The following is a 22,902-nucleotide window of genomic DNA, read 5'->3' on the forward strand; positions in this document are numbered from 1 at the left end:
CCCCAGGCTGACAGCCCTAACCCTCACTCACTGAAGGCATGAGGGGCCTGTTCGCTGTGGATCAGGGGCCACAAGACAGGCCAGACACAGGCTGCACCCTGAGCACCAACCCCCAGTCGCAGGCTTCCTCTAGATCCAGTCCCCTCGATGCCTCGACACGCCCGGTCACCACATACCGCAGCAGGCTGCTTCTCACTAGCCAAAACCACACCCTCAGTGGGACAGCATGTCTGTCCCGCAGCTGGGCCGAGCCAGACGTGGCCCTCAGGCTCCGCATCAGTGGTACATGCCGCGCGGGACCCGTTGATCCAGTAGAGCTCCAAGGTGTGCAACATACTCGGTAACCAAAATTAAGTTTACAAAATCATCGAGTCAGGAGAAGTTAACTCAGAGTAAAGGGTGGACAAGGTTAAGTATTTACGTAACAAAAAAGCCTGAATGATTATGTTGACAAATTATGTTATATATTTAAAATATGGATCCATTTCATGTGTGGGTGGGTGAATGAGGCTGGTATGGATTATTGCTCAGGTGATAGAAGATCCTGCAGTAGGTTGGTTTTGCTTTCACCTCATTCGCCCCAACAAGTGTTTGAATCATTTATGGTGTAAATTAAGGAACGCCTCAGTAAATCACACAGTCCGGGGGAAGGGGAATGTTAGGGGTTTGGAGAATGGATTGGAAAGGGGAGTTGGGTAAATGTACAACAAAAAAAACACTATTACAAAAAGAACGTTCATCAGGGGGATGAGTAGCACATCATCATCAATCTATTGTGGAAAAAAGTTAAGGAATGACACAGTTCAGTTAAAATCATTGCAAACAGTCCTTCAACCCCAGAGATCCATATTATATCTAAATGGTCTTGTACATTTTTTTTTTAGTTTTATATAGCACGAACTAGACCCGAAGATATCAGGTATCAGAGCGCTTTACATGAGAACCAGTTTAGTTACACAAACACACACTCATCTTTGTTAGCGACAGGGAGATTAAGTGATTTGCCTAGAATCTATAGGCTGTGGAGCGTCATTGCCCAGACTCGAACCAGGTTTCCCAGCTTCGAGGTTGACAGCTCTTGCCGTAAGGCTACCAACTATGTTTCAAAAATACAAATTATAGAGGAGTGAACCAACACAGTTCTAAAAGTTATGACTGTGAAAAGAAAAATGATACTGTATCTAAAATACCAATTTGGGTGGTGCATATGCATTCTTCTCAGAATGTCCGTCCTGGGTGCCTGGCTGATCCGGTCCGTAAGGTAAGTAGGAGTGTTATAAAGTTATCACCTTTCATGAAGGAGACAAGAAGGCCTGTGGATTGTAAAACAGAAACAATATTGCAGAGTCAAGGAGAAGGACAGAAGGTTAGCTTCATGAAGAGTATACCAAGACTCAAAGCCAGAGCATAGACTGCTGCAATAATTCTTTTTATGACTCATGTGTGATCGATTAACTGAGGAGTGAGAGCAATTTGTAACCACTCATGGACAAGTAGCTGTATGTACCGGGTTGATCTATCTCACAACTGTCATCCTGTCATTTAGCCGAGTGCATGCATCATGTGATTATGATGTGGCATCATAAGTCTGTATCCAGTTACAAGCAACAGGCCACCACTACCACAATCACATAAGAGGAGTTTCACATTTGAGTCACTACACGCAGCAATTGCCAAATCAACACACCTCTCTCCAGTCCACAGAGGTGAGTAGGCCTCATAGATATCATCAAGTTGGTTTCCCTTTGAAGTTGATAGCTTCCTTCTTCTGGCTGTACAGGTAGTGCAGCCCTGAGTCCTCCTATCCTCCTCCTGACTCTGAGTAATGAATCAGTCTAACTCTGTACTGACCTGAGCGAGATAGTCCTGGAGCGCACTGCTGAACAAGAAGAGGAACAGAATTTGAGTACTTTGTTAACTACAGTGACTGGTCTGGTCTCTGAAGAACCAGAAAAAAAAGTTGACCCTGCAAGTAAATCTCGCTAAGTGTGAAAGGGCCAATGACCTTCAGGAAAAAAGATCACACATCAGGCCCAAAACTTTGCAGATCATCAAATTCAAGTTTACAAATTAGTTGAACACCTTCCCTCACCGTCTGCCAACACATGAATAATCAATCATCACTCACAATTCCTCAATAGTATATCACTCATTGGTGCAATAGTTACCTGTTCCAATCGAAGCATGGTGGTACACAATTGTACATTCTTTTAGATGGAAGCAAGCAACACATTGGAATTTTTCAATCTCGGAAATCAAATGATCCTTATTGAGGTATGATCCCCGTACTGCTTTCCATCAGCTCACGAGATAAGACACGGCACTCCCACAGATACGGCTGATGGAAAGCAGTACGGGGTTCATACCTTCGGAGTGTGACCATATAAGCGACCTAAATTGGAAAAGAAAGGGGGTCACCGGTATGCCCACGTGGGGCAGTGAAGCAGTAATTATTCATGCATGAAATGACTGTAGTGTGGTGAAAACTGACCCTAAGAAATTGCCAAAAATATATACAGCAATGAAACATGTTGGCCCTCTATGGAGATAGAAGGCACCAGAGTGTCTTTTAATGTGGGCAAACCCACGGCATAGAATGAAGGAGGATAGCTAGTGGAGGTTTAGCTTGTTTTTAAATTTAATAAAATGGTTGAAAAAGCACTAGGTTCCACTTTATTAATTAGGGGGTCCGATATAGCAAGCACTAAGGAGATACATCCTAGCACTCACGTCACCAGCATTTTCTCCACTGGTTTTATTGTTCTTTCACAACTTTTGCACATTTTCGGTTATGGTATGGTTGTGCTGATGATGAGAACCTGAGCCCACTGGTGAGAACCTACCAGTGGACTCCCATGGTGTTACTTCAGTGAGGCACTCCATATCTGTTCACTATTTTTTCTTCTTCATATTCTTTTTGTTTTTTGAATCTATGTTACACTACACATTGGGTTGTACATAAAGGGAACGGAACTAGAAAACAGAATAGGGATTTGCAGAATTAGACAGTATATGAATAACTGCTAACATAGCACACCAAATTGTGGGAGCTAAGGACACGTAGAAATTTAAGTTGGACTGTTCATGAAGTAGGACTTGGTCATATTGTGTTAGATCAATTTGATCATAGTCAATCTCTCAACGTTTTGAGGCAAGGGACTGGTCCTTCTCACTAGGACAACTGCACAAGCTGCACTGAACACACGCCTTCTCCAAGCCATGCTGAGTGGAGCCAACTACCAGAAGAAGCATTTCATATTTGGTGCATGCGTCTGATGTTGAGGGAGGTTCTTCTATCGGTTATGAAGACATTGTGTTTCTGATGGACTAGGTTGGTCATGCACCCTAAAAGTCTCATTCCCAGAATGCTACTTAATACATTGTAGCCTTAATTGTGGATTGCTAGGGTTATATGAGGACACCTCCAGTGGGTATGTACTGGGTTTGGGTTATTAGACAGTCACTCACAAAAAACAGGTACCAATACGGTTTCTGCAAAAGTATTGTATATTTTCATTAATATGGGAATCAATTGTTCCTAGTATGTATTATATTTGGCACAACAGGGATTATTCTAGCCACAAGATCTCTAATTGCTTTCCAGGCCTCCGTTGAACGGACATTCAGATTCACGTAATAATCATACAATGCATGGTGAATTCACTTTGTGTACAGACTGTATTATCGGGGAAGAAAGGGTAGTTGTTATGGGTGAAGCTGTGGTATCTTATTTTATAAAGTGAGCTAAAAGCCTACCTAACCTGTTGGCTTCATCTTAGATCGTAGTGATTGTATGACTGATAATCCATACAATGTAATCTTTCAAATAGGTAGGCCTATTTCTGCCTTGCCTTGGAAAGAGTAGGTTTATTGGTAGGCAGGTAGATAAATCTTAATTGCATAATTTATAATAAAAACCACTGCAAATCACATAATCACTATAAATCCCTTGTATAACTCGTATATTTGTAATTTACACAGTTAAAATTATTACATTTCAGTAAATTCTACTAAAATAGTTATTTTTCTGTGTCAAAATACCACATACAATATCAATATTATTATGAAATCAACAGTCTTAAAATCAATTTATTATTCTATTTTAATAATCAATGCACATTTTCATTAATTCATCAATACAGTACTCCCAACATTCACCCTATACAACCTGTTTAACGTATCTCAATGCATTAATAGATATTAAAATCATAAGACTATTTCTGTTGAATCCCCAAAATCTTCAAATGTAATGCCTTAATTTAATAAACCTAATTGTACACCCAATTACTTTATTTGTCCTTCCTTCAAAACAGTGCTTGACTGCCTCTTTAAATGTTCCAAAACTCGCTCCCTTAAAAACTGGTTTCAGATTCTTAGGGTCGGATTACGAGTTTGGCAGTTTAACCATATTCTGATGCATGCAGCCTGAAACATTGACTTCGGTTGATGGAGTGGTTCCCGCCTCAACTGCGGCAGACTGCAATGTTGGCAATGCATACTCTGTCGGGGCTCCAGCTGCCCGCCGAGCCGATTAGAAAAACACAGCTGTACTAGCGGTACCCTTGCTGCTGTTCCTCAACGGCGTTAGGCCGTCAAGGATAGCTCTAAGTGTAGCACCGGAATAGTGCCCAATAAATGGATACAAAAACAATAAAGCTGATATCCATTGGCCAAGTGGAAACACTTGCAAATCACACTATAAAACACATCCCATCCCAGACCATGATCCTATGCCTCCCCACTGCGACACAGCAAGACAGACACCACAATTCTTTTTCAGATAAGGCAGTCCTTTTTTCTCTATCCCACCTAACACTCTCCACACAATTTTCTTGCATTTTTTCTAATATCCTTTGTTTATAGTTTTTTCTTCACTCACTTTAAGTTGTCAGTTATGGTGGATGAAATCATAGAAGTAGAGCCCCAAGTGTGTGAAGCCCATATCCAACATACTACTCTCTGTAGGAAAAGGGAAATGTTTGACAGGATAGGCAACAGAGTGAATACTGTTGGTTCCATCCTGTGCACAAAGCAGGAAATAAGGAAGAGGTGGAACAACCTGAGGAGGAAGGTGAATTTCCTGGCCTCTAAATAACACTTGGAGGCCCAGAAGACTGGCGCTGGTCCTCCTAGCACCCCATTACATCTCTTTCCCTGGGAGGAGAAGGTCTTGACCAGCCTGCATTCTGAGGGCTTTACAGGAGTTCCTGGGGGGAGTGGAGTCTGGTTACACCTCACTAACTGTCACAACACGTCAATGTCCTGTTTGCTCTAATCTCAGCTTTTGCTATTGCATTGTCTCTCTATTTTCCTAACATGCAATACTCAAAGTAGCAGAGGTGTTTGAAAGTCAGTGTCAATGTGTATTGTTGCATATAAGATCACATGTATCAATCCCCATTACATACCACATGTTAGAATGCTGTCTGTAAGTGTATTAATACTAAATCATCATCCCAGGACTCATAATATGGGTCAATATGTAAATGTATGGTCCATCCCAACTGCATTTTGACAACAGGTATGTTACTCTAACCATTGTGCAAGTGTTGGCCAGTACATATTGAAATTACTACAACTACCATGAGGTCCTGTCTCTGTAACTCAAAACAAGATTCAATTGTTATTTTTCCCATTCTCACTTGTCTGACCTGTAACAACTGGTGTTCATTTCTCATGGAGTTAGCCATTTGTCAAGTGTTGGGATGTAGAGATTGAAATGACTACAACTACCATGAGGCCCTGATCTGTAACTCAAAGCAAGATGAAATTGTGATTTTACCCATTCTCGCTTGCCTGACATTTGACAACTGATGTACATTTCTCATGGAGTTAACCATTTTTCAAGTGTTGGGAAGTAGAGATATAAATGACTACAACTACCATGAGGCCCTGTTTCTGTAACTCAAACAAGATGCATTTACTTTGTGCCCATTTTCACTTGTCTGACATATTACAACTGATGTTCATTTCTTGTGGAGTTAACCATTTGTCAAGCGTTAGGAAGTAGAGATTGAAATGACTACAACTACTATGAGGCCCTGTTTCTGTAATTCAAAGCAAGATGCAGTTGTGATTTTGCCCATTCTCACTTGTCTGACAAGTAACAACTGATGTTCATTTCTCGTGGACTGAGCAATCTACATATAATGCTTTACTCAGAGACATCGCTGCCTACTTAGCTTGATATTGTCCTGTCTCAATTGAAACTATTGATGGCATATGTAACACCATGCCAAGTGTGTGGCTCAAATATTTGTAAGGAAGCTGATTAGAACTGGCAGGTGACCCATTGACTCTGCACAACTCACATGATGACTACTGCTAAATATACAACCAATTTTATGATCGCCTGTATTGTACACAACTAGGACTTGGAATGGTCAAATACACATGTTACTTATCCACTGCGCTGCCTTAAATGTTTGGGAGCTGTTATGTTTGTTTCTTAATCGAAATTGCTACATATCAGCATACCTAATGAGCTGCTCAATTCTAGTATGTAGTGAATGTCTCTAAATGTCTGGCTAACAAGTTCAATACCATGCAAATATATCACAATTGTAATCCTTACCTATTTTGTTTTTGCCGTGTCTCTACTTACTGAGACACAAATATTTGGATGTAGATACCACACTTCCACCAGTAACAATGCTCTCTATTTTACAACAGGTCAATCTGGCAGAGCACCTGGGTGGAGCTTGGCCAGCGAACAGGCTCCCACTCCACCACCGGATGTAGCCCTCAGTGATGACAACTCTCCTGGATATGTGGACCTGGATAACCGTCATGGATCATCTGATCAGCCTGGGCAGATGGTAACAGTTAGTCTTACTGTGCCCACACCAACACCTCTCACCCCAACACTTCAGCCAACCCTGGTCCCCCCAACCTGTGTACCTGGTACAGTCACTACCATCTTGTGCCCCTAGCCCTTGATTCTGAGATGACAATCTCAAACCCAGTCACAGAGGAACCAGGAGCCAGTGAGAGAGTGCACCCTGGGCCAAGGTCACAGGCCAATGGGGGTAGAGTTCTTGGAAGGGGTACTGTGGGCCCGCTGAGTGAGGCCAGTGGGGCCACTCACTCCTAGGCCACCGTGGCCCAGTCTTGGGAGCCTATCATGAGTCCTAGGATGTGACAGGCCAGGTATTGCTGGAAATCCGGGAGATGTAGCTACTGCACAGGGACATAAACTAGGAGTTGGCCAACCACAACACCAACATGGGCCTGCTCATTGGGGTGCTGCTGGACATCAGCCTCTGTAGGGCGTTTTCACCACCACTTACCTCTTCCTGTGGTCCAACTACATATGGACCATCTACATCTGTGGCAGCCACAGGAAGGTTGGCCCTTTCAGAGTAAGATATGCCTGCATACACCCCTGTCTATGCAGCAGCAAATCCTGACACATTCACAAGTGGGTGGTACAAAAGGGGGTGGTGATGGACGGAGCATCTGAACCAATCAAACCTTCACACCCAGTCAAGAGATCTAGGTTTAATCCATCACCGTTCTTTAGCCCACTCTGCCACCCCAGTTCAGACATGGCCATATGCAAATCAGTCTGACCCTGAGCCTCATGGGAACAGTCCAGCCCGAACTGCCAAGCCATGCCTTCCCTGGACCGGAAACAAGCTTTCTAGGACCGGTTTCTGGCATTACAGCCGTCTTAATCCAGGCTGGCTTGAATCCAGTGGCAAAGTGAGCAAGGGACTCACGTCTGAGCATACCCTGCCAACTTATGGCGAACAAAGCAGTACAAAAGGGGGTGGTGATGGACGGAGCATCTGAACCAATCAAACACTCACACCCAGTCAAGAGATCTGGGTTTAATCCATCACCGTTCTTTAGCCCACTCTGCCACCCCAGTTCAGACATGGCCATATGCAAATCAGTCTGACCCCGTGCTTCATGGGAACAGTCCAGCCCAAACTGCCAAGCCATGCCTTCCCTGGACCGGAGCGGGTATGCTCAGACGTGAGTCCCGTGCTCTCCATGCCACTCGAATCAAGCTATCCAGGCTGATGAGGGCTGAAAGCCTGAAACCGGTCCTTGGATGCTTGTTTCCAGTCCAGGGAGGACCCGGCTTGGCAGTTCGGGCTGGACTGTACCAATGGGGCACAGGGTCAAGACTGATTTGCATATGGCTCGGTTCAAACTGGAATGGCATGGCGAGCAAAAAAACGATGGATTTAGGCCCAGATCTCTGTACTGGGGTGAATGTATGACATTGTTCTGCATTCTCTCCATCACCTGTTGTTTTTGCATTTGTCACCCCGAGTGGGACGGGTATGCTCAGACATGAGTCCCATGCTCTCCATGCCACTGGATTCAAGATATCCAGGCTGATGAGGGCTGAAAGCTCGAAACCGGTCCTTGGATGATTGTTTCCAGTCCAGGGAGGACCTGGCTTGGCAGTTCGGGCTGGACTGCAACCATGGGGCACAGGGTCAAGACTGATTTACATATGGCTGGGTTCAAACTGGAATGGCATGGTGAGCAAAAAAACAATTGATGTAGGCCCAGATCTCTGTACTGGGGTGAATGTATGACATTGTTCTGCATTCTGTCCATCACCTGTTGTTTTTACATTCGCAAGTGGGGACGTCCTTCATCCATTAAAAAATCCAGGAGGTGCCGATGGCAAGATACCCATCACCGACAGCAAGAAACCTCAACCTTAGTTTCCTTCAGTGTGTGAGACACATTCACTCTTTGGGTTATTTCTGGGTACTATTCACTTTCTGATGGGAGTAGTATTTTGAACTTTGGACTTCAGACAATTTGGCATATACAAGTATGCTTTCATTCACCATCACTGATTACTTCACTTTTTTTGTTATGTTTGTTTTTGCACAATGTACCTCTTCTCCTTTACCACTTTAATAAATACACTAGTCACAAATGTATTGTCTGTTGCAGTAAATCTCACCTCTAGCAATGTATATATGTACTCAAATGTGAACTTTACTATGCCATACCAAGCTACTTGTGTCAGCATAGAGTTGTTGTATGTACACAACATTTAGCTCAGGATTACAACTATGTCCCATCAACACATACATTCAAGGGTCTTGTCTTATGACATCTTTATTGCATTGTTCCAATCATAGGCTTACATGATGTCAGAAACTTAGCAAATCAAACATGACTCAGTGATCACATTTTCAGGTGCAGACCTTAAGAACACGGAAGGACAGGATACATCAGACAATTTCCTATAGAATAGGCAAAATAACTTTGGTCTATGTCATCAGCTGGAGCCATGTCGCCTACCTCATAAAAGGAACCCCATGGTAAAGAGTCAGAATATTGAGTTGGAAATGTCGACTTGCACTAATATAGAGTGCAAAATATCGAGATACATAAATATCGACTTCAAGAGTATTGTGTTCAAGAATATCGAGTTTGAGGTAAGAAATATTGTTTTCTAAATGAATTAATTGTTTGTTAATTGATTTTAATTTATAAATGTAAAATTAGTTATGGAAATTGTGTAAATATTTTTAAATGTGTGTGTTGGTGTTTATTGGGGTAGAGGGTAGAAAGAGTTTTAGTTTAAATTAATTAATCATTACTTGATAATTAATATTCATTTATTAATTGATTAAAAAAATGGTAATTGTTCAGTTTTTATTTTATTTGGGGATTTAAGTTCAATAGCTGTAACGTTTGGTTGGTACATTCATTTTTACATTTTTAAATGTGTTTTTTGATTATTAATATTTGTTTAATTGATAAATAATTGTTAATTATCGGGGTAAACTTTTTGCTTTAATTTAGATGTGTTTTGTAAATTGTGTGATGTTATAGGGTAGGAAAATCAATATTATATTCTTGTATTTTGTATTTTTTTGATCATACGTAATTTCTATAGCTAACTATTTATTTGATTGTAGATTTTATGTTAAATTAAAAAAATATATATTTTTATGACAATTTTAGATGTTTACAACACTATCAAAATGTTCTAATATTTTTTATTTTTATATGTGTTTTGTTTTTTATTATATTTTGTATTGTAGGTAATATTTTGTTTGTTTTTGAATTTGAATTTGGTTCTATGGGAATAGTAATTTTACCCCTCCACTATCCTACACTTCCCCTACTGTTGCATTTGCAGGAGTGGGAATAGTAATTTACACCCCTATGCTATCCAACACTTTACCTACTGTTGCACTTGCTAGAGTGGGAATAGTAATTTTTACCCCTCCGCCATCCCAGACTTTCCCTACTGTTGCATTCACAGGAGTGGGAATAGTAATTTATACCCCTATGCTATCCAACATTTTACCTGCTTTTGCACTCATTGGAGTGGGAATAGTAAATGAATACCCTCCACTATCCAACACTTTCCCTACTGTTGCACTCATTGGGGTGGGAATAGTAATTTTCTCCCCTCTGCTATCCAACGCTTTCCTTAATGTTGCACTCCCTTTAGTGGAAATAATAATTTTATTCCCTCAGCTATCCAACACTTTCCCTACAGTTGCACTCATTGGAGTGGGAATAGTAAATTATTCCACTCTGCTATTCAACACTTTCCCTACTGTTGCATTCGCTGGAGTGGGAATCGTAATTTTTACCCCTAAGCTATCCAACACTTTCCCTACTGTTGCACTTGCTGGAGTGGGAAAAGTAAATTATTTCCCTCCGCTATCCAAAACTTTCCCTACTGTTGCACTCACTGGAGTGGTAGTAGTACGTTTTACCCCTATGCTATCCAACACTTTCCCTACTGTTGCACTTGCTGGAGTGGGAATAGTATTTTTTTACCCTCCGCTATCCAACACTTTACCTACTGTTGCACTCATTGGAGTGGGAATAGTAATTTATTCCCCTCCGCTATCCAACACTTTCCCTACTGTTGCACTTGCTGGATGCGAATAGCAAATTATTCCCCTCTGTTATCCAACACTTTCCCTACTGCTGGACTCGCTGGAGTGGGAATAGTAATTTTTTACCCTCCGCTATCCAACACTTTCCCTACTGTTGCATTAAATGTAGTGTGAAATGTAGGTACGAAAAATATTACATATGTTAATATTTTAATTTATATTATCATTTTTAAAATTTTTATGTTACAGGTACATGTATATATAATTATCTTTATTTTTTAATATATTTCTAACATTTTATAGTTAATTAAAATTATTATTTATTAATTATTTAAAAGTAAATATATATATTACATTTAATAAATGTATGTTTAATTTATTTTTAAATTACATTTATGACTTATAATTGTTAAAATGTAGAAAAAATCTAAAAAAATGTTTAAGGTAAATGTATTATTTCATTTATTTTACGTTAATTTCTATACATATTAAAAAAACGATATTTTGTACTTCAATATTTTTAACAACGATATTTTTTTCTCAATATTTTTGTACTTACCATTATGAACCTAGGAGGTCAATATTTTTGACAACAATGTTTATGTCCCGATATTTCTGTAGTTCGATATTAGAGTTGTCAATATTCTATCAGTGATCAGAATCTCACATCATTTAAACCAATAAACAGACACATGGCAGTACAACAGTCTCTGATCACAGGGTCATTCCAATCCAGTATTGCTTCATCTGTTGGAAGCAACAAACAAATATCAGTGATGTGCCGCAAGCACTTTGGACTACAATAAGCAGACACATCAACAGCTACACACAGTTTTTATACAATGAGGATATAGCCAATGTGTAAAAAAATTAGCATGCTATGGCCCTACAACAATATTTTGTTGGAGCACATGATGTCCAATGGATTCCTTTTAAGTTCCATTCTATTGCTGTCAAATTGTCTTGGTATAGGATTTGTACACCCAAAGTCAGTGACAGACATTCCCAGGGACAATCCATGTCCACTTCATACATTCAAACAGCATCACACACCTGCTAATATCACAACTCTGAAATGTCCAAATGAAGATGCCATGGTGAAGGTACCTAAAACAGACCAAACCAAAGACATTAGCTATCAAACCATACATATGACATAAATCACATAGTCAATGTCTGGAGAACACAGTCCATGGCAACGCAACACTAGCAAAATGAGCTTGTGTCAAAACCTTCCTCCACAAACACGTTTTACTGGAATTTGCCAAAGTTTTAACTTCCTCATTTGTTCCCTAAACATGCTCCTCACATCATCACAGCAAGAGTTGCTTTAAAAGTCAAGGTCATGACATCTCACAAAATACTTACGCTCATGAGAAGAAGTTGTCGAGATCTTGATGCAAGTAAGCTCCTTCCTCTTCAACGCTATGATCGCATTTGACATGTCAGGATCCTCACCCGTGGCACTTCATGGCCTCCATCGTCTGCGATAAAGGGATGTTCCATCGCAGGGCAATGTTGTGGAGCATGCAGCAGGCCACATTGATATGACACATATTTCCAGGGGAGCTGAGGAGGGCTTCCCCAATCTTGTGCAGACATCTAAACCTGGCCTTCAGGAGCCCAAACGCCTGCTCCACTGGGTGTGACCCTTGGTCACATTGAAGCGGTCTACCCCTGGCATTGTTAGATTCCTCAGCTATGCCAACAACTATGGACAGTTGGGATATGCTGAGTGTTCTAGATGGAAGAGAGGCATAGATACAACATTTTGTTGTACACTTTCTGATCATACTACCTGACATCACCCACACAAAGTTAGGACAGATCCAACTTAAAAACAAATCAGACCCTTTCCGGTAGTATTTGTGACATTAGCTGGGATATGGTGCTGTTCCACAGTATGAAGGACTAATGGGCTGATTTTGGGAACTGGGCGCAGATGTTTGAGATGTACAAATCCGGTAAGCAGACAACTTGCACGTTGATAGAATGGAAGTGCTTCCTGTTATGGTAAACATGTTCTCTGGCTTGCAGTGGTACTAAGGCAATATGGGTGCTATCAATGGCTGCAAAGTGTTCTGCATTCTGTCCATCAACTGTTGTTTTGCATTTGTCACCCCGAGTGGGATGGGTATGCTCAGAAGTGAGTCCCATGCTCTCCACACCACTGGAGTCAAGCTATCATGCCTGAAGACGGCTGATAGCCAGAAACCGGTCCTAGGATGCTTGATTCCGGTCCAGGAAAGACATGGCTTGGCAGTTCGGGCTGGACTGTTCCCATGAGGCACAGGGTCAAGGCTGATTTGCATATGGCCATGTCTGAACTGGGGTGGTGTGGAGTGCAAAAAAACGATGGATTTAGGCCCAGATCTCTGTACTGGGGTGAATGTATGACATTGTTCTGCATTCTGTCCATCAACTGTTGTTTTGCATTTGTCACCCCGAGTGGGATGGGTATGCTCAGACGTGAGTCCCATGCTCTCCATACCACTGGAGTCAAGCTATCCTGGCTGAAGATGGCTGATAGCCAGAAACCGGTCCTAGGATGCTTGATTCCGGTCCAGGAAAGACATGGCTTGGCAGTTCGGGCTGGACTGTTCCCATGAGGCACAGGGTCAAGGCTGATTTGCATATGGCCATGTCTGAACTGGGGTGGTGTGGAGTGCAAAAAAACGATGGATTTAGGCCCAGATCTCTGTGCTGGGGTGAGTGTATGACATTGTTCTGCATTCTGTCCATCAACTGTTGTTTTGCAGCTAATAATGGCTCCAACCACGTGGGATGCAACCAAATCCATAAAAGTCAACCCTCACATTGACTAAATCCTCACATCTGAGGAACTGGATGTAGATGTCAATGTGGCTCATCATTGCTGAGAGCACATCTTGTAGTACTGAACATCGGTTGTGACATACCACCAGATATAATCACAGGGTATTGAAGAGAGCCTGTGGTCAGAAAATGCAATAAGTCTCACAATAAATGGAATACATGTGTGATTAGTGTTTTGAGCTAGAAGAACAGGGTCCAACTGATGACATAAATCATGTATTGTTCACCTATTTAAACAAAACTTCTTAATGACATCCCTTCCATGGTCAGAAGGTCTGCAAATGGATGGTACACTGGAGGCTGTCATCTCCTCCCTCAACAATTTTGAACATTGGTCACAGTGTCCAGAGTAATATATATGAAGAGTAAGCCAAACGTAAATGTCACAACACATAACTTGTTCAGTAAGCATTACACATTATCCACATGATCATTGTCTACTGTCCAACATCAACCATTAATCCCCATTGTGGCCTTTATATGTGTCTATAACATAAATGTGATGAAATCTACAGATGATATGTGTCATGGAAATCACTTGGCAATGGAGAAGACCATATGTAAACATGTTAGCCTTCATTTGGATTGGTGGGGACGCACATAACAGTCCCCAATACTGTAGTTCCAAACACTAAAATGGCAGAAGCCTGACCTTGCATATAGGGCATTCAGAACCTATCACTGACAGCGAAAGTTGATTGCGCAGAGATTTCATCCATGGCGAATACAGCCATGCGCTAACATTGGTGATTGTGACAGTTGCGGCCCAATGGCTGTGTCCGTCTATGCTGATGAACAAGTACCTGACTTATATGTACGCTGTGGTTTGAAAAATAACTCACTTGCAACCTGACACTGCTGCTATCAGCATCTCCTTCACTTTAGCTGCTGGTTGCCACCTCTGGGTGCAATCATGCCAGGCCAAGTAGGTGAGAGGGCCCCTGACTTCTCTCCAGAGAAGCTGGAGAAACTCATAGAAGAAGTGCTTCCCCTGTATGGCGAGCTCTGTGGCTCATCAGAGGAACAGGTACCTATCTTACATAGATTATTTACTCTGTTTAACTCCATCCTTTCCATTCCCACAGGCTACTGTGTGCTTGAGTCCCTTAGTGAATCCTGATTACTCTTGTAGCATTTTGTTATCCCTACATAGGACAATTCTGCAATGGATTGTCGTGCACTGTACATCGTGTACCTAACATCCCTATTGTGATGTGTATTGTGTGGTAAGCCCCACATTCAACTTGTGGTGCATGCACATATCTATGCATGTTATGTTATGTTAAAGTTATAAGGAACTTGTAAAGCGCATGTACACCAAGAGGTTCCATGGCGCTACTCTGGGACTGGTCAGAACCGGGTGGAGAGTATTAGTCGAGTTCTTGCTCAAATAGCCATGTTTTGAGCAACTTTCTAAATCCCAGTAGTTCCGTGCAAGACCGGATCTCCAGGATGAACAAGTCCCACAGTCGTGGGGCCAGATATGCGAATCGTCATACTCCTTGCTGATTCCGTTTGAAAGTAGGAATAGTTAATAGCTGGAGATGCTTTGAGCGGAGGTTACGGGAGGGGGTATACCTAGATAGCAGGATGTTAATGAATTTGGGGCTCTGGCTATGTAATGATTTAAAAATTAGGCAGCCTGTCTTAAAGGCAGTCCATTGAGGAATCGGAAGCCAATGTAATCATTTTAAAAGAGGTCTGGCAGATTGCCACCTAGGTTGCTGGTGGATCAGTCTTGCTGCCTGGTTCTGCACCGTCTGGAGCCGTTTGGTCAAGAAGAGTAGCATCCCCAGGTAGATCGAGTTGGCGTAATCCAGATGTGATAGTACCATAGCTATCACCACCTGTATCAGCGCTCCGTGAGTGAGCAGATAAAAGATCTTTCGGATCTTTCGTGATTGAAAAAAGCAAGTTGTGTATACGTTTTTTGGTACCTAGCATGTATTTGCTGAAGAGATCATGGTAAATGTGAAAACAAATGTAAAGGCTTTACAGCATGAGCTGTGTATGTATACTATTGGGATGATGTTAACTATATGTAAAGTCCCACATATCACTCAGTCCAGATCAGAACTCTCCAAATTGTTGTCTGGGAGCTAGCCATATCTCACAGACCCTTCAGAGTGCCACACAACCGTGAGATCATGTTTTGGATGGCCACAAGATGTACTTTTATGTATTGAAGTGGTGGAAATCTGTCTTCATGAAGAATGAGTATGCTCAGCCTGCAGAAAGCAAGGCCTGACAATGAGTTGTACCCATCATGGGCCATAGCCTAGGCTGGGGAAGAGTTACTTTGGCAATCCAACTGATGCACTATAGACCTGTAGATATTTGGATGTACCTAAAATGAGTTTCTGAACCATAGTGACTCGGATTGCTTTTACATGGACTACATTTGGAATGGTGACAGAGGAACCCCCTAACTTGATTCTTCTTTCCATTGACCAACATTGTCAATGTGTGTAATTTACTTATGACTGATCCCTTACTCACTTTTCTATAAGTCATGCTTGCTCTGCACAGACCTATTGCACTTGTGAGACACTAGCAGTGCAGATAGTTGGTTTTTTCTGAAGAAAATTTTATATATAAATCACCAGCTTTGTTACATTAACACCTTCGCTACGGCGGCTATTCCGCCGCAGCGCTAACGGTCGCGGGGGGCGCGTGGCTCACCTGCGCGGGTGACAGAACAGTTCCGTCATGGCTCGCGGGTGAGCTGTGCTTGTGACGGAACGGTTCCGTCACGGCCCCGCCCGCTTAATGAAACGCGCCGCGCAGGCGCAGCCAGCGGGCCGTGACGGAACCGTTCCGTCATGAACACAGCCCACCCGAGGGGCGTGACGGAACGGTTCCGTCAATAGCGTCAAAAGAGTTAAAGCAAACAAGCAATGCATACAATGGTCTGTTGATGTCATCCATGTAACAGTGCCACCTAGGGCAAAAGGTGGGTCCTGTGATGGCAGTACATACCACACAAACCCAATCAGAAATAGTCCACATGTCCACACATCCCCAAAGAGGAAGCACACAGTGACACACATGCCAAACCTTTCTTTGTAACCTAGGAGTTAGGATGTAGTCTATACTATGGTACCAGGCTGTATGGATCGTACGTATAAGGTCAATTGGTGAGCCAGTAATGGTGTCTATACAATCATGTACAAGTAGTTTACCCTTCAGAAGGTCACAATGGTTTATTGTGTTTCACAGTAGCTCACATCACAGTACATTTATGATGGTCCTGGGCTATATGATGTTAGTTGGCTGGCTTTTAAGTATAGGACATGTAATAGATATCAATAGAAACTGGTTCGCCCTTGAGAAGCTAGACGTTCATGTGTGGGAAAACCATTTGTTTTTTATGAAAACCCTCACCCACCAACCTAGTTGGTGGCATGCTTCATCATCGGGTCCCACCCAAGGCACCTCGGGTATGCTTCAATGCCTGATTTACAGCAGAGCTGGTTACATGTGTGATGTGTGCAGAGTGATGCCATAGTGGTGGTGTTTAAAAGCTGTCCGTTGGGTCACTTTCAACTAAAGGTAACTATTTTAATGTTGGACCCACTGGCTGTATTAAAAAGAGAGGTGGATATGGGTAGAGATTAGATTATGTCTCTCATATCCTAAAAGTAAAATCAGGTCTACATGTTTCAGCCAGGCAGCTACGTTTATTGGCTTTCTTCAGGACCTATGTGTACATGTGTTATAACTCCAAGAACATGAATGGCCAGGTGTGATTAGCGTGGCCACTGGTGATGCAGAACTCGCTAAGGTGCTGTGATGAGGAGGTAGTGTCCTCCTGGAGTTGTTTAGTGCCTGTAGGGAAAAAAAGACAAACTATACAGACAAAACATGAACACGCGTACTTTCAGTAATAGGGGATATGACACCCCACATGAATTCTGAGTTAGCGATTGATCAGAGCATTCCAAGGAATTTTGTCATTTAACCCGGTTTTGTGGGTTGATAAGCAGTAAATCCAACGCTTCTCTTTATGTAACAGTAGGTTCTCATCTGTTGTGGTAGTGGTTTCTATTTGCTCTATCACGACCCATCACAAGGCATAGAGAGCCTCTATACCAGCCTTCTTCAGGATGAGACATAGCGGGTCATAGAACGCATGCTGGAAGGAACAACATGGGAGTACAACACACCAAGGGAATTTATCCTACAATGCGCCACCCTTGCCCTCAAGGAGAATTACTTTGATTTGAGGGGGACTTTTTTTCCAGACAAACTGCACTTCAATGGGAAGTACCTTTGCCCCAAGCGTGGCAGGCACGTGTGTGTACCACTTTGAGACTACACACATACTTCCCCTGAAAATCCATTCACTGCCAACACAAACTTTTGGTGTCGTTACATTGGCGATATCCTCATGATTTGCTCAGGGAAAGAGGATTCCCTAGCAACCTTCATGACCCTTATCTGAGGTTTACCAGCACAGCAGATGACACAAAACTGGCATTCCTAGATCTCACAATCGGAGCCAAGGAAAGATTGCTACAGACCACCACCTTCTACAAACCAACGGCCAGAAACTCATTACTCCATTTCGACAGCTTCCACCCACGCCCACTCAGAGAGGATCTGCCCTACAGCTATTCCTCTGCATTAGGAGGAATTGCAGCAATATTTAAGATTTTCAAAGACAATCAACTGATTTGGCTGCAAAACTCAACCAACGTGGTTACCCGCAAAGAATCATACGCTCCACGAAAAAGAGACCATAGAATCAAACCAGGGAGGCTCTGCTAGAGGACACCCCCTTAGAGGACAATACCATCCCCGAAACATGTGTCACCAAGTACAACCCAGTCTCCAATAGAGTAGCCAAAACCATCAGAAAGAACTGGCGGATCCTAAATACAGGAGGACTGAAATGGGAGCAACCGCTTTTTTCATATAAAAGAGCAGGCAGGCTGAAGGACCGTTTGGTCTCAACCCGCCCAAAACAACCACACACCCTGACCACACTGTCCTCAAGACATGGGGTCTTCCAAACATAGTGGGTAATTTCCCATGTGGGAACTGCTGCGTCTGCCACCTCACACTAACCACAAAGTCTCTAGAGTTAGAAGAGGGCAAAACATGGCATCTCAGAAAACACTATAACTGTAACTCTACACATGTAGTCTACCTGATTGAGTGCCCGTGCGGTCTCCGCTACATTGGGCTGACCAGCAGGAAGATCAAGACCCGGATCGAGGAGCACCAGAGTAACATATGCTGCAAAAGGAACACCACAAGGATGACGGAGCACTATATCGAGAGTGGACACACGCCCAATGACATGAGATGGGTTGTGATAGAGCAAATAGAAACCACTACCACGACAGATGGATTTACCGCTTATCAACCCACAAAACCGGGTTAAATGACAACATTCCTTGGAATGTTCTGAACAACCCCTAACTCACCATTCATGTCGGGTGTGATATCCCCCATTATTGAAAGTACGTGTGCCGTACATTAACACCCCACCAGACACAAGCGCACGACTGCCCCTTTCCCAGTTCTGAACCTGTGACACCTGTAAACCTGAATACACCCGGTAGGTGGCCTTACCACTTGAGAGTGGATTGGCCTGGGGACACATATTCTGACATTTCATGCCCTTTACTCATCCCGCCCTCCGATTAGCACCTACCTACAACTCTGTAACCCAAGGTTACCTATCACAATAGGCCCCACTGCGAGTTCTGGTTAACAGTCAGTTCCTGTTATCATTACGGGCCATGATTTTAAACCTGGTATATTTGCTTTGACTTAACACACCTGATTCCACTTATTGTGTGTTTTACACCCCATTAATATTCTTAAGCATGGGACACACAATTCGTCTATGCACATGGGGTCCCGGTCCTTCACAAAGCTGGAACCACATAGTCTGCTTTCATTGTCCATGCCGACATGCCAACCATCGCAGTGACGCGCATGTTGACAATCAAGGCCGGTCACTGGTGGGACAGCATGGACTTATAAGCCTGCTCCCCCAAGCTCTTCCGCATCCACAGAACACCGAATAGCAGGCTGAAGCAGGTATGGGAAGTGGGCAGACGACCATGAACAAGTAAGTAGTGCTCGGGGGTCTAGGAAATCGATCCAAAACTTGAAGGATCAAAGTGAGGCTGGGAACGCCTTCAGTAATGAGTTTCCTTTTCTTTTTCTTCACACTCTAAGTGTTTGACTACAGGTTCTGCCCACTCGCAGGATTCATGTTGCCCATGATGACGGTTTCATCATAAGCATTCCGCCGCAATACTTAATAAAACTACCCTAGTTACGTATATTTTCACAATGGTGCATAGCAATTCAGTATTACTGAGAGGTTCTGCACAAGAGCCACTCACCACTTCACTTCCGCATTATACCGCATAAAAAACGGACATGACACGCATCATGTCACAGCATTATCATGCTAATATCAGCAGCAAAAAGTATTATATGTTCATGTTTTGTCTGTATTGTTTGTCTTTTTCTCCATACAGGCACTAGGGCCCGATGTAGGTAAAAGGGATTTTCCGATTTCAAAATACCGAGGCGGGCCGAATCGGTATTCTGAAATCGGAAAACGAGATGTAGCAAACAAACAGCGAAATAATAGCGAATCGGTCTGCATCGGTAATGTGAATCGGTACGTACCGAATCGGCATGGACCGAATCGGAATGTACCGAATCGGCTACCACCGAATCGGAAATAGCCGAATCGGTAAAATCCAAATCGGCAATTACCGAATCGGAGGTATGAAAACACACCCATGGGCAAAAAGCCCATAGGAATGCATTGAAGAAACCGAATCGGTAAAATCCGAATCGGATTTTACTGAATCGGTAAAAGCCGAATCGGTAAAAGCCGATTCGGTAAAAGCCGAATCGGTAAAAGCCGATTCAGCCAATGAGGTGGCTCCCCCTCCCCCACCAAAACAGGGAGTGGCAACCCTGGCAGGTGCAGCTAATTAAGAACTTTCTGGAGAGCCAGCCTGAGCTGAACACTCACAGTTAGCAGCAGTGGGAGTAGGAGGTAGTGAACTGTTCTGATCAAGATAGCAAACCCTAGTGAGAGCCAGAAGTCCAGCCAGAAGAGGAAGCCAAAATTCAGCACCACCGAGCTGCAGGTGTTGGTTGAGGAGGTGGTGAGGGTGCACCGTCAGCTATTCGGTAAGCTGTCCCTCAATGTGCCAGACAGCACCAAGAGGAGGCTCTGGGCAGAAATCGCTGAAAAGGTCAATGCTGCAGGTGTCACCCCCAGGTCCCTGGATGAGCTGAAAAAGCGCTTCTATGACATCCGCAGCCTGACCAAACGGAAGATGGCTGAGATCCAGAGGCAAGCTGGAGGCACTGGTGGAGGCAGGAACCCGGCGCCACCCCTCACCGAGCTGGAGGAACTGGTCTCCAGCACCATTGAAAGGGAGAGCGTGACCGGAATTGGGACCCTGGACTGCTCAGCCAGAGCCACAGCTACAGGTAAGAAGCATGCGCATCATGACACACCCTACCAGATACCTCCCCATTAGACACAATGCACAGCCAAACCCCAGCACAGTACTGTAACCAACATACAAGAGACAAGCATCATGGTACATGTAGTCAGCAGAAGGTAGCAACATATGGCAGTGCAGAATCACAAGACAGGAAACAGTGGAACACATGCTAAGGAGAAGCAAGGACATGTGGAATGCTTTAATTGTACTGACTGTAATACTCCGGCACTCAATTTACAAATGCTTCTTTGTACCTAGGGGCATCATCAGGCGGACAACCACTGACAGCAGAGGCAGCACCACCATCTACCACTGCACTCGCAGGGCCCAGCACGAGTCAGGCTGCCGAGGAGGAGGAGGAGGAAAACACCATAGGGCTGGGTATTGAGAGAGACCTGGTAATTGACTTTGATGCACTGCACTCCCCACAAATGTCGAGCACACCCCCCTTGCAGTTCTCCCCAGAGAACTCCCCGACAAGGGACCCCCTTCCACCTACACCAGCTCCTGCCACGATCATGGCTGTGGCTCCGGTACACCCTGGCCTGGGAGCAGGGGCTCAGGCCCCGGCCAGCACCACACCCCCACCAGTGGCACCCCAGCCCACTCAGCAGGCCGGCAGCAGCAGTACCCGTCGCCGTGCCATTCCCAGCACTGCAGCGCCAGCACCGGAGGGCAGTGTCTTCCTGGGCCTTGAAGGGAAGATGGTCAAGATCCAAAGGCAGCAGGCGAAGTCGATCATGGCCTGCCAACGCCAGCTCAGGCAGCACAACCTGCAGATGGGGGAGATGGCAACAGGATTCAAGGCCTTCGTAGATAGCAACAAGGAGGTAGCAGCAGGTCTAGGCAGGCTAACCACTGCCATTTCCCAGTTATGCGGGAGGCTAGAGGAGCATGAGCTCTCGCGCAGGCGGGATGCCCGCGTGCTAAACCGCTCCATGAGCCGCCTTGCAGCTGCAACGGCCCAACTCTGTCAGCGCAGTGCAAACATGGAGTCAAGCCTCACACAAAATACCGCGGAGTTAACAAGGGGAATGGCCCGCATCACCACGGCAATGGAGGCCATGATCATCTCTAACACTGCCGCAAATCCTGCCCTGGACCTGGGGGATGCTGGGGACAGCAGCAGCCGCAGCAGCCCGGTCAGCACTGCGTCAGAGCCACGCAGGAGCACCAGGCGCTCCGCTGAAGCCGCTGGCCATCCTGAAGGGGGTGAGGGACACCCCAGTGGGGCTGCCAAGCGCTCAAAGAAATAGCCTTGCAAGGGCGGGTGAGGCAACCTGGACCTTAGACTTTTGTGTTCTTTGCTATTACACCTTTTTTTTGTTGCACATCAGTGCTGTAACTGTGTTGCAACAGTATTAAAAATTGCTTTTTCACCACAACCATTTACCTGTCTGTGCATCTGTACTCACTCAGAAATAGTTTTCTGTAATCTCCTCACGTCTGTATCTGCCATCACTTGGCGTACACACCCCAGCTGGCTGTGTTGGTGGCACAGCTCCGTCGTCGTCATGGTCCTCGTAGTCAGACAACTCCACCTCAGTGCCCTTCTTCACCGCAAGGTTGTGTAACATTGCACATACAGCTATGATCTTGCAGCAGGTGATGGGGGTATACTACCTTGCACCTCCACTCTTGTGCAGGCATCTGAATCGACTTTTCCAGATGCCAAAGGTCCGTTCGACAACATTCCTTGTGCTTTTGTGGGCCCGGTTAGACCTCCTTTG

At 44.1% G+C, this 22,902-nt stretch overlaps 1 protein-coding gene across 1 annotated transcript; it reads left to right on the forward strand.

Annotated features, from left to right (window-relative positions):
• Positions 1-20,740: 20,740 nt before the first annotated feature.
• Positions 20,741-22,428, forward strand: LOC147731384 (uncharacterized). Its single transcript, XM_086958731.1, has 2 exons — positions 20,741-21,155; positions 21,431-22,428. Exons 1-2 carry the CDS (start codon positions 20,999-21,001, stop codon positions 22,426-22,428), a joined length of 1,155 nt encoding a protein of 384 aa, XP_086814857.1. The 5' UTR covers positions 20,741-20,998.
• The last annotated feature ends 474 nt before the right edge of the window (positions 22,429-22,902 follow it).

This window comes from Lissotriton vulgaris, chromosome 2_1, assembly GCF_964263255.1.
Source record: "Lissotriton vulgaris chromosome 2_1, aLisVul1.2, whole genome shotgun sequence".
Lineage (NCBI taxonomy): Eukaryota > Metazoa > Chordata > Amphibia > Caudata > Salamandridae > Lissotriton > Lissotriton vulgaris.

Bases quoted from the DNA above. Each gene is read 5' to 3' on its own strand.
- LOC147731384 (XM_086958731.1), top strand. From the start codon at position 20,999: ATGGCTGAGATCCAGAGGCAAGCTGGAGGCACTGGTGGAGGCAGGAAC. The intron at 21,156-21,430 runs GTAAGAAGCATG...CTTTGTACCTAG, and splicing joins AGCCAGAGCCACAGCTACAG to GGGCATCATCAGGCGGACAA.